The 11,040-nt window shown below is 34.1% G+C and overlaps 4 protein-coding genes across 4 annotated transcripts; 3 read left to right on the top strand and 1 right to left on the bottom strand.

Moving 5' to 3' along the window:
- Nucleotides 1–200: 200 nt before the first annotated feature.
- Nucleotides 201–2,843, top strand: LOC130943837 (uncharacterized). Its single transcript, XM_057871877.1, has 6 exons — nt 201–561; nt 694–784; nt 1,097–1,182; nt 1,320–1,384; nt 1,681–1,763; nt 2,487–2,843. Exons 2-6 carry the CDS (start codon nt 704–706, stop codon nt 2,577–2,579), a joined length of 408 nt encoding a protein of 135 aa, XP_057727860.1. The 5' UTR covers nt 201–561; nt 694–703; the 3' UTR covers nt 2,580–2,843.
- Nucleotides 2,844–3,618: 775 nt separating this feature from the next.
- LOC130946863 (extensin-3-like) lies at nt 3,619–4,501 on the top strand. Its single transcript, XM_057875745.1, has one exon. It carries the CDS (start codon nt 3,666–3,668, stop codon nt 4,395–4,397), a length of 732 nt encoding a protein of 243 aa, XP_057731728.1. The 5' UTR covers nt 3,619–3,665; the 3' UTR covers nt 4,398–4,501.
- A 2,472-nt stretch (nt 4,502–6,973) lies between these two features.
- On the top strand, nt 6,974–7,558 carry LOC130946149 (extensin-like). Its single transcript, XM_057874826.1, has one exon. The coding sequence runs from the start codon at nt 6,974–6,976 to the stop codon at nt 7,556–7,558; it is 585 nt and encodes a 194-aa protein (XP_057730809.1).
- Nucleotides 7,559–8,598: 1,040 nt separating this feature from the next.
- On the bottom strand, nt 8,599–10,698 carry LOC130946148 (protein FAR1-RELATED SEQUENCE 5-like). The gene is made up of 2 exons (XM_057874825.1): nt 8,740–10,698; nt 8,599–8,676 (listed from the first exon to the last, which is right to left on the bottom strand). The coding sequence occupies exons 1-2, from the start codon at nt 10,696–10,698 to the stop codon at nt 8,599–8,601; spliced, it is 2,037 nt and encodes a 678-aa protein (XP_057730808.1).
- Between the last annotated feature and the right edge of the window lie 342 nt (nt 10,699–11,040).

The following is an 11,040-nucleotide window of genomic DNA, read 5'->3' as shown; positions in this document are numbered from 1 at the left end:
TCGAATGTTGAGCGCGTGATTTTGACGCGGCATCTTATCTCTCTTTCATGCGCGTGATTCGTGTTTGGGCTGGGCCAACTTGGTTGCTTGTAGGCTTGTATGTGTAGCAGGCCCGTTTATTGAAATAAATTTACTTTAAAAAATATTACTATAAATTTTCATTGATAACCCTATGGAAAGGAGTAAAGAGAGAAAAGAGAGAGAGGTTAGTGGTTAGTGGTTAGTGGTTAGAAGTTAGAACTTAGAACGACAAAACGAATCGTTTTATACTCTGAGAGTGAGAAGTAGCGAAGCGAACAAAACGGAGTCTACACTACTGTATGAAGCTTCCACCACCACCATCGCCATCTTCTTCTTCCACCATCGCCTTGGAATTAGGGTTTTGCAGAGCTTAATTCTTCACTCACGATGCATTCGAGATCTAATATTTTGCTTTTCTGAAATTCCAATTTTTCACTCATCACAATATCGCAATTGCTCCACTGCACTTTCGCCAACTGCCGAAATTGACCAAATTGGGCGATAACTTAATCCTTGATTGCTTCCCATTCTTATTTGAAGGTTTGATTTTTGATTTCGCGGTCTATTTGAGCTTAGATCTCGTCCAAAATTATGATTTTTTTTATTGCTTTGTTTGCGATTTTGATTATAATATCGTCATGTAATGGTTTTGCGTTTTTGCCATTCTTGCAGGGTTTATATAATGGCAACCACTGCTTGTTTCATCATTGTTAGCAGAAATGATATTCCTATTTATGAAGCTGAAGTTGGAGTAGCTGCTAAAGTATGATTCTTTCCTCTCCTTTTTTTATGCTAAAGTTTAAGAATTTATTTATTTATTTTTATGGTTAGAATCTAGATATTTGTCATTCAGACTATTGAAGTGGTTATTCATATGATTCAAGAGGTTCATTGATGGTTGAAAATGTTATGGAGGAATTTAATTTACATAATAGTTTGTTTTAATGAATTAATGTACAGGCTTATTTGAATAATTGAATCTCTTGCATTACTTGGCTTGTGTCATTTTGGAAAGAAGGGAATATCGTTCTTCCAAAATATTCATCGTTTGTGATCCTGTGCTACTCTATGACAGAGAGAGGATGCTGCTCAGCTGCATCAGTTTATCCTGCATGCTGCTCTCGATATTGTTCAGGACCTAGCATGGACTACTAGCGCTATGTGAGTTACAAGTTGATACAGAATCCAATTTTAAATAAGAAAATTTGATCTTATGATTATCCTTTTTTGGTTGTGCACTGCTTTTATTTGTAATGTTCTTTTACTCAGCAGCTTATTTCTTAACATTCTTGATATAGGTACTTGAAATCGGTAGACAGGTTTAATGATCTGGTGGTCTCAGTATATGTCACAGCTGGTCATATCCTTTGTTGAGAATTATTTTATATTTGAGATAAAAATTATATTGCTCCTCTGATAAAAAAAATTGTTGTTCTTCTTTTATGTTCATATGATGAAGTACTGAGGAACTTAACTTTTAGAACTAACCATTTTCCTAGTGTGTATGGCTCTACATTCTCTCTACCCTGAACTCCCTTGCCTAGGGGAACAAAATGGAAGAGCCAATGCACAATAGTGAAGAACTTTATAAACTTAATTGTGCAAACTCTTTAAGGAATTTATGTTTTCTCTAATATTTTCCTTGACACATCATACATACCCGTTTTATGTTGCTTCATGACTCTCGTAATGATGATGGCATTAAGAGCTTCTTCCAAGAGGTACACGAACTTTACATAAAGGTAATCTACTTTTTCTTGTCACACTAGGCTATACCTTAATTCATAGAATCTTTCCTTGTTTTATTTGTTAATTAGTTTGATAATGTCAAAATCCTCTCAGTCATGTTCTTATTCTGTAAAAATTGCATCTCTCGAAATGTGAACATGAAACAGTTTTTGTTCTTGTTATGAATAAAGAGTAAAAGTTAAGTTTATATTAAATTGGTGAAACTCAACATAAATCATTGCAGATTCCTTCACAGTAAAAGAAGAAACTTATTGTTGCAGTTTTCCTTTTTGGATTTATTGATGTTTTTTCCAATCAGTGTTTCAATATTTCATTGCAATAGACCCTATACTCTTATTTCCTTTACATACTTTGTAAATTACTTAGCATTAGAAGAGTGGATTTTCATAGATGTTTGCCAAATTCCATTTCTACCTTTCCCTAGTACAGGTGCTTTGTGCAGGAATCAGCATCCTGATAAATACGTTTAGTTGTTTGGTTTTCAGCCAGAGAAATTATTCTTATACCCATTGTTCCTGGGATACTAAGCCGACACACTCCCCTTCAACATTGGATTGGTATGGTGTCTAAGGAAGAATGGGTACTGATAACACAACTGAACTTGGAAGTTGCTAACTGTCCTTTTGATTCAATGTTGAAGATGAATATGCTGATATTTGATATTTTTTCCCCTCGAAACTAAACCTGCCATATTTTATGGATTATCGAAATTGCAGACACTTCTTAATCCCCTGTACTTGCCTGGCTCCCGGATCACATCATCACATTTTGACACGAAAGTCCGAGCTCTTGCCCGAAAATATTTGTAGAGTCCACCAGCTAGCTCATACAGCACTGAGTCTGGATTTGATCAATTCTCTTTGTTATCCCCTACAAGATTTGGCAGAAAGGTTAGGTTTGGTGTTTGCCTGAAATGTTTGTGTACACAAGTCATTAGCGGAAGATGGCTATGTTTGTTGACAAAAGCTGTTGGATCGCTAGTGTTACAATTTGTAATACATACTAATCAATCTTGTAATTTATGATCGAATATTTGTTTTTAAGTGGTAAAGGATTATATTTAACACATACAATCACTTTGCTTGTAAATTGTCCTTTAGTTTATATGTTGAACTGGCTTGTAAATTTAAAGGTATTTAACACATACAATCACTTTGCTTTAAAATTCTTATAGACATAAACCTGGATGATGAAAGGATCGGAGTAAATATAAAAATTAATAAAGAATTAGAGAAACATTTACATATGGCTATAGAAAATATTTCAGTTCTACTTTCTACCATATGTCATCATGGTTTATATTTTGTTAACACATTGACAAGGATTTTTTATTATTTTTTGAGGCAGTTTAAACATTATTCACCGACAAAAATGTGAGCACATGACACTAATAACGCGTTTTTACTTTTTATAATCCAGAAATATATATTGCTAAATATGGATCAAAGAACAATAATAAATCAAAGTATAAAGAAATTAAAAAAGACATGTTAGAGCAAGTTAGTGATTGACTTTGATAAGCTGTTTCACACTTTGGAGTTTGGATAGTGCCCGAAGAGAAATAATAACACTCTTAAATATTGATACATATGCTACTAAGTACTAGTTAATAAAACTGGTTCTTCAAGACGTGCGTATGCCATCACCAACCCTCTCTAATAACCTTGACTTTGTGGAAGCCACATCAAGCTGAAAACTAATAAGAAGGCAGTCTATTAATGAATTAACAAATAATTGTTATAAGTCAACAAGGTATTGGATGCTTGCACTATATAAAGGGTTGCAATCCTCACTATGCCAAGCAACAAAAATAAACCCTAAATATAAGTCTTGTACTCTTGTAGTAAGGGAAAGAGGACTAATTAGGGTTTAACAGTTAATAAGAGTTAGTTGTTATGAAAACTTCAATGACATGGAGGCACTTGCCTCCACTAATTTATGCATTAGCATTTTGCTTCATTGCTATCAATGTTGCTGATGATGATCAGAGTCCTTATTATGGAGGCCACAACTCTCCCTACCACCCAGCTCCACAGGCGGCGCCACCCACACATGAACATGAACATGAACCTCACCCACCCTATCTCTATAAGTCTCCTCCTCCTCCATCTTCATACATTTACAAGTCTCCACCACCACCTTCTCCCTCGCCGCCTCCTCCATATTATTATAAGTCTCCTCCTCCACCTTCTCCATATATCAACAAATCTCCTCCTCCTTCCTATCCCTCTCCACCTCCTCCCTATTACTTTAACTCTCCACCCCCACCATCACCTTCACCACCTCCACCATATATTTACAAGTCTCCTCCTCCACCATCACCTTCACCACCACCTCCATATTTCTACAAGTCTCCTCCACCACCATCTCCATCACCACCACCTCCTTATATCTATAAATCACCACCACCACCATCTCCATCACCACCACCTCCATCACCTTCACCACCTCCTCCATATATTTACAAGTCACCACCTCCACCTTCTCCATCACCTCCTCCACCATATATTTACAAGTCTCCACCGCCACCTTCACCTTCACCTCCTCCTCCTTACATTTACAACTCTTCACCGCCTCCACCAAAGCAAGCCTATCTCTACACTTCACCTCCGCCTCCCAAGTATTAAGCTTGCATTAAAAGTGCTTAATTTGAATTCTTTTAATAATATTATGTTCAACACTATTGTGGTTATAACAGGTTCTACGCCATATATATAAGGCAAGTAGAACCTAGTTATTATATATGAATGTATCCTTATATTTCAATTGATTATCATATTTTCATGAAATCCTAACGCAATGTGATTAGAATTCTGTTTCATTCTTTGCATATGATCATAAGATCTAATTAAGAGAAGTTCACGAACTTGTGAAACCAAAGTTTAGTTTGATAACAATATTATGATAATTAATAACCTAAGGGTACATTAAAAAAATGCAAATTTATTTTACTTTATATTTTTACAAACATGGCGCGCGCTTCGAACGAGAAAATAAAATGAACGTTGAAGACACTTGCGCGCACTATCATGGCAAATATTTATTTGAAAAAAATAAAAAAAGTCAAACATGCATGCATAATGTGAAAAAGCTTACAAGATATATAATCATTTTTACTTGTTAATGATACAAGATAATGTGAAAAAGCTTTATCTGGTAAAGTGATAATCATCATGTTACAAATACTGTTTTTGAATATATAATAAATTTAAAAAATTCTGCGAAATTAACTAATAGTTAGCTCACAAACACCTTACATAATACTAGCTATATATTTATAAAATAATTTTATATTAAAGAGATATTTAAGTTAAATTCCACTATTTTATAATCTTCTCGTATTCATCTAAAAAGTAATGAATTCGAGTCTCCCTATCTTTAATAAAAAAAAAAATTCTACTATTTTATCGATCTATATTTATAATTGATGCATGTTTCAATAAATCTATTAACTGGAGAAACAAAATGGGCCTCCAACATATATATATATATATATATATATATATATATATAAAACAAATTAAATAGTTAGTAAATAGTTGAGTTATTGATATTTTTTTCAATATATTTCGTTTAGTTCTAGAGAAATAATGTCAATATTATTCTTTATCTATGTTTTTTTTAAATAGTTTTTCTTACACCTTTCAAATTGAGGCATATATTTGTTAAAAATATAATATGTTATCTTTTTTATCAATTTAAATTTTTTAAAAAATAATTTCATGATATAATATTAAAGTTATGTGACTAAAAAATCTAAAATTCAATTTTTGTTGAATTAAAAAAAAGCATAAGACTAACAAAAAAAAAAGGCTTATGTAAAATATATATCAAGCAAGTTTAAAATATAGACTCTTATTTAAAAGTGTGTAATAAAAATATAGCTATTTATGTTGCCTTTTTAGAAGGAATAGTTTCATGATAACATTCTATCAACATTACAAAAAATTACCAAAATAGCAACTGAGAAATTAGTAGCTAATATAAACTGACTTAGTGACCTATATAAGATTTTTAGGACAAAAAAAAAAAATTGGTGACTAAATTTTATTCGGGACTAATTTTAACAACCTACAAAATCGTCACTAATAAATTTAGCACATTCAAATTATATTCATATTACCAAAAACCTCCTAGTGCAAACAGAATTACCTTAGACGAAAAAGAATCATCATGACGGTGGAGGAGACCTGGAATGGAGGAGGTGCACGGTAGTTGCAGGTCGCTGATGGAGAAATTCTTCGGAGGGAGAGCTCGTCGTGGGAGGAGGGGGGAGGTGCACGACGCGTGTGAGAAGACGAACAAATAGATCAAAGTATAAAGAAATTAAAAAGACATATTATTAGTTAAAATATGTGTTTAAAGGAATGTTTAAGATTTTATTTAGGATATGTTAGTGTTAAGAAGATTTAAATTTAAAATTTTGAATTTTAATTTGATTGTTCTGTTTTTTTAGATTTATTTTTAAATTATAAAAAAAAGATAATAAATCTATTTAGATGTATATTTATTTTAGTTTTTTTAAATTAATATAAAAAAAATTAAATAAAAGATAATATTTAAAAGATATTTAGTTGTACCTAATATATAACACTAATAACGCGTTTTTATAATCCAGAAATATATATTGCTAAATATGGATCGAATCAAAGAACAAATAAATAAAAGTATAGAGAAATTAAAAAGACATATTAGTCATTGACTTTGATAAGCAGCTGTTTCATACTTTGGAGTGTCCGAAGAGATCAGAAATAATACTACTGTTGAATCTAGATACATATGCTACTAATTAATTTGAGAAATTAAATTTATGTTTACTCCTCCATATGATTCGGTGCTTTAAGTATATAGTACAATTTGATGAAATCTGAAAAACTGGTTCTTGAGAGTTGAGACGTGCGTATGCTATCACCAACCGTCTCTAATAAGTAATAACCTTGACTTTGTTATTTCCAATATATGCACCATTTGTGGAAAATGTGAACTTTCAACTATGTTTTATGGAAGCCACATCAAAAAGAAGAAGGCAGTGTATTAATGAATTAACAAATAATTATTCTTATAAGTCAACAAGGTATTGGATGCTTGCACTATATAAAGGGTTACAATCCTCACTAGTTATGCCAAGCAACAAAAATAAACCCTAAATATATAGTCTTGTATTAAGGGAAAAATAACTAAATAGGGTTTAACACTACTTAACATGGGAACCTCATCAATGAAATGGAGGCACTTGCCTCCACTCATTTATGCATTAGCATTTTGCTTTATTGCTATCAATGTTGCTTCTGACGATGACACTCCTTATTATGGAGGCCGCAACTCTCTCTACCACCCAGCTCCACAGGCGGCGCCACCCACACATGAACATGAACATGAACCTCACCCACCATATCTCTATAAATCTCCTCCTCCTCCATCTTCATACATTTACAAGTCTCCACCACCACCTTCTCCGTCGCCACCTCCTCCCTATTATTTTAACTCTCCACCCCGAACATCACTTTCACCACCACCTCCATATTTCTACAAGTCTCCTCCACCACCATCCCCATCACCACCACCTCCTTATATCTATAAGTCACCACCACCTCCATCTCCATCACCACCACCGCCATATGTCTACAAGTCTCCACCTCCACCTTCTCCGTCACCTCCTCCACCATATATTCAAAAGTCTCCACCGCCACCTTCACCTTCACCTCCTCTTCCTTACATTTACAACTCTTCACCGCCTCCACCAAAGCAAGCTTATCTCTACACTTCACCTCCACCTCCTAAGTATTAAGCTTGCATTAAAAATGCTTTAATTTGAGTTCTTTTAATAATATTATGTTCAACATTATTGTGGTTTCTACGCCATATAAGGCAAGTAGAATCTAGTCATTATATATGAATGTATCCTTATATTTCAATTGATTATCATATTTTCATGAAATCCTAACGCAATGTGATTAGAATTCTGTTTCATTCTTTGCATATGATCATAAGATCTAATTAAGTGAAGTTCATGAACTTGTGAAACCAAAATTTAGTTTGATAACAACATTATGATAATAACCTAATTAAGGATAAATTAAAAAAAATACAAATTTATTTCACGTTATATTATTACAAACAATGCAAGCAGCAAATTAAAAATGGATCCTTAATTATCTAGTTTGGTTGGCGCTCGCTTCGAAAGAGAAATATTTACGTACTTTTTAATATAAATAATATCCTTATTATAAGATAATAATTTTTACTTGTTAATGATCAAATATTTACTTTATGAAAAAGCCTCATCTATTGATAATCATCATATTACAAATACTGTTTTGAAGATATAAAATATAATAAATCGAGAAAATTTTGCGAAATTAACGAATAGTTAGATCGTCGCAAACACCTTACATAATAGTATATCCTTATAAAATAAATTTATCAAGGAGACATTCAAGTTAAATTCTACCTTTTTATCTATCCATATTTATATAATTGAAGTTTCAGTAATATGTTTCGTTTAATTCTAGAGGAATGATGTCAATATTATTCTTTATTCATATTCTTTTTCCGTCTTTTTTAATTTACACCTTTTAAAACAGGTCACATCCTTATTTTAACAAAAAAAAAATTACCATAAGGCAACATAAAAAAAGATCTATGTAAAAATATGTATCAAGCAAATTAAAATAAACTCTTATTTAAAAAAATGTATTAGAAATATCACTATTTGGAGAGCGCACCACAGAGAGTAGAAAAGGATCTGGATGCCACCATGCAAAAGTTCACACGTTTGCCAAGAAAATAGGACAATTGCATCTAAGATGCTAATTAAAAACTACTAGTCTAGCAGACAAATAACACCGTAGAAAGCTTTAATACATAGCCGAAATTGTCTTCAAAGATGTCAAAATGCAAATAAAACTACAAGTCAGAAATATGTGACAGAAAAAGAAAAGAAAACAAGAAAAAAATCATATCGATTACTCGTACATACTCAAAGTATGGATAGTTAATGTAATCCCATAATCCACTTTGGTCAATTTTCCAATCTGATGATGAAGAAGTATCCTTGTTATCTTGCACATCAAGAACACTATTGTCCTGTCTATCCAATTCACCCTTCAGCTTCACAAAGCAGCTGGACACAATCTTAAAGGCCTCCTCTGACTGTGTTCCCAAGTAAAGCATTGGGGAAGAGGAACACACCACCCTACCATAACTCATCATTCCGGCGACAACATCAACAGACACCGGAGGCAAGTAATTCCTCCAAAATTGGGCTGTTGACTTTGCTGATTTTGTCCATCTTTGGTGCATGAGATTATGAGGTACGTCTTTGAATCCCTCAGATTTCAATACATGAAAGATATGACTGCAAGGGAATCCAAATGTCTCAAACTTCAAGCATGAGCATTCAATAGTTAGACCACAAGGATTGAACATAACTTCATATGCTAAGTCCTCATGATCAATTTTCGCCAATATATATTTGCGGCAGGGTGAATCATCATAATCTATTTCTAACGCAACCAGAAACATCTCCATCTGCATCTCTGAAAGAAACCTTTGATAAGACTCTCTTGTAAATATATCAAAAGCCTGTTTCTCCATTTTCACAAGAGGGGTTGAGGGAGCGAATTTTGAATATTTAGAATCATAATCAGCCTTCCCCTCGTTGATCCGGATTTTCATAACAACACTGTCATACAGACTGAGAACTTGATTGAGTTTTAGTTTATGTAGTGAAAGCCTGCTCAGATTTCCATCAAGAACTTGGCATACTTTTGTGCTTCGCAATCCGGCCCAGAAATGTCCCCTCAAATAAGTCTCTGCCCACTCATGACGTTTCCTATACATCTCCAGTATCCATGGATTTTCAGATAATTTGTAATTCTCAACCATTGCCTTCCATTTCAGCTCAAAATCATTCAGCGAAAGAAAATCCAGCATCAACACTTTGAAATCAGCTAGAAAGGATGGATTATCAACAATAGAAGAAGCAATTTTCTCAAGATGCCATGTACATAGGCGATGGCGTGATTCTGGCAACACAGACTTAATAGCTTCACCTAAAGCTTTGTTACCATCAGTCACAATAGATAATGGCATGCAACCCTGCATTAGATCAAGAAATTTTCGAAACATCCATGTGTATGCCTCAACAGTTTCGTCGCTGAGGATTGCGCATCCAAGTATAGTTGTTTGATGATGATGGTTGAGACTAAACAATATGACAAAGTGCAGATCACTTGAATTAGTCCTATAAACCGCAACCACGTCCCCAAAGCATGAACAATCCAACTGAGCCATAGAGTCTGCAAAGAAAATCCGAGCTAAACTAGCATTGACATAGTTTACTTCATAGAAAAGCCGAGGCTCTGAATCCTTCTTCTCTGTTAAATAAGAAATTGCAGCTTCTGCATCATCAATTGTGATATAAGATCTGTAGGAAGTGCTTGAATCATCCTTTAGACTTGTTAAATAATCTTCTACTTCAATAGGTTGATAAATTTGGGGGCATAATTTGAATCCCAACTCGTGTGTATGCTCGGCCACAAACTCCCTTACCAACCACCGGCGACTAGCATAGCCCAAGCTAACGCAGAACGCAGCAGGACAATCGGCTCGAATTGAGTGCTTAGCCTTTTCTAGATTCTTCTTCTTCTTACAAAAACCTCCTCTATTACAAACCCATCTTCTCATGACGACCATATCGTTCTCGCCCCAAACACTGCCTTGCTTTTCAACCTCAAACCCTGTGGCCGCAGCATACAACCTGTAGAATGATTTCGCAGCCGATAACGATTTGAACCGCATTGCCTTCACATTATCAACTGTCCACAATTTCTTTGCTCTTTGATTTTCCGGATCGTTAATAGAGAAACTAGTACCGTTAACTCTTCGATTTGGACCGCTCTCGCTTCTTCCCTTCCCTTCTTCCATGATCGCTGTTCGAAGATAACAAGAAAACAGAAAAATTCAGAAAACTAAAAAAAAAAAAAAACGATTATCATTCTTTGTAACTTATTACTGAAACCATAGCCCTAATAACCGACCTACAAGTAGAAAATCGGATCAAAAGGAGCCAAATTATTTTGCTTTTAAAAAGGAATTAGTGAGAATATGAAGAAAAAACGAGAAATCGATTCCATTAGAAGGAACGGTAGCACTAGCACACACTTGTGGCAAAAGCAGAGAGGAGTAGAGAACGTACCTAGTGAGCGAGTGAATGAGTGTTGCGAGTGTGAATAAAACGAAAGAAAGCGTGAGTGGCGCCAAATCTCG

The sequence above is a fragment of the Arachis stenosperma genome, chromosome 8 (assembly GCF_014773155.1).
Source record: "Arachis stenosperma cultivar V10309 chromosome 8, arast.V10309.gnm1.PFL2, whole genome shotgun sequence".
NCBI lineage: Eukaryota > Viridiplantae > Streptophyta > Magnoliopsida > Fabales > Fabaceae > Arachis > Arachis stenosperma.
This window is presented reverse-complemented; position numbering and strand designations above follow the sequence as displayed.

Bases quoted from the DNA above. Each gene is read 5' to 3' on its own strand.
- LOC130943837 (XM_057871877.1), top strand. From the start codon at position 704: ATGGCAACCACTGCTTGTTTCATCATTGTTAGCAGAAATGATATTCCT. The intron at 1,183-1,319 runs GTGAGTTACAAG...TTCTTGATATAG, and splicing joins GCATGGACTACTAGCGCTAT to GTACTTGAAATCGGTAGACA. The intron at 1,764-2,486 runs GTAATCTACTTT...TCGAAATTGCAG, and splicing joins TACACGAACTTTACATAAAG to ACACTTCTTAATCCCCTGTA.
- LOC130946863 (XM_057875745.1), top strand. From the start codon at position 3,666: ATGAAAACTTCAATGACATGGAGGCACTTGCCTCCACTAATTTATGCA.
- LOC130946149 (XM_057874826.1), top strand. From the start codon at position 6,974: ATGGGAACCTCATCAATGAAATGGAGGCACTTGCCTCCACTCATTTAT.
- LOC130946148 (XM_057874825.1), bottom strand. From the start codon at position 10,698: ATGGAAGAAGGGAAGGGAAGAAGCGAGAGCGGTCCAAATCGAAGAGTT. The intron at 8,677-8,739 runs GTAATCGATATG...TCTGACTTGTAG, and splicing joins CATACTTTGAGTATGTACGA to TTTTATTTGCATTTTGACAT.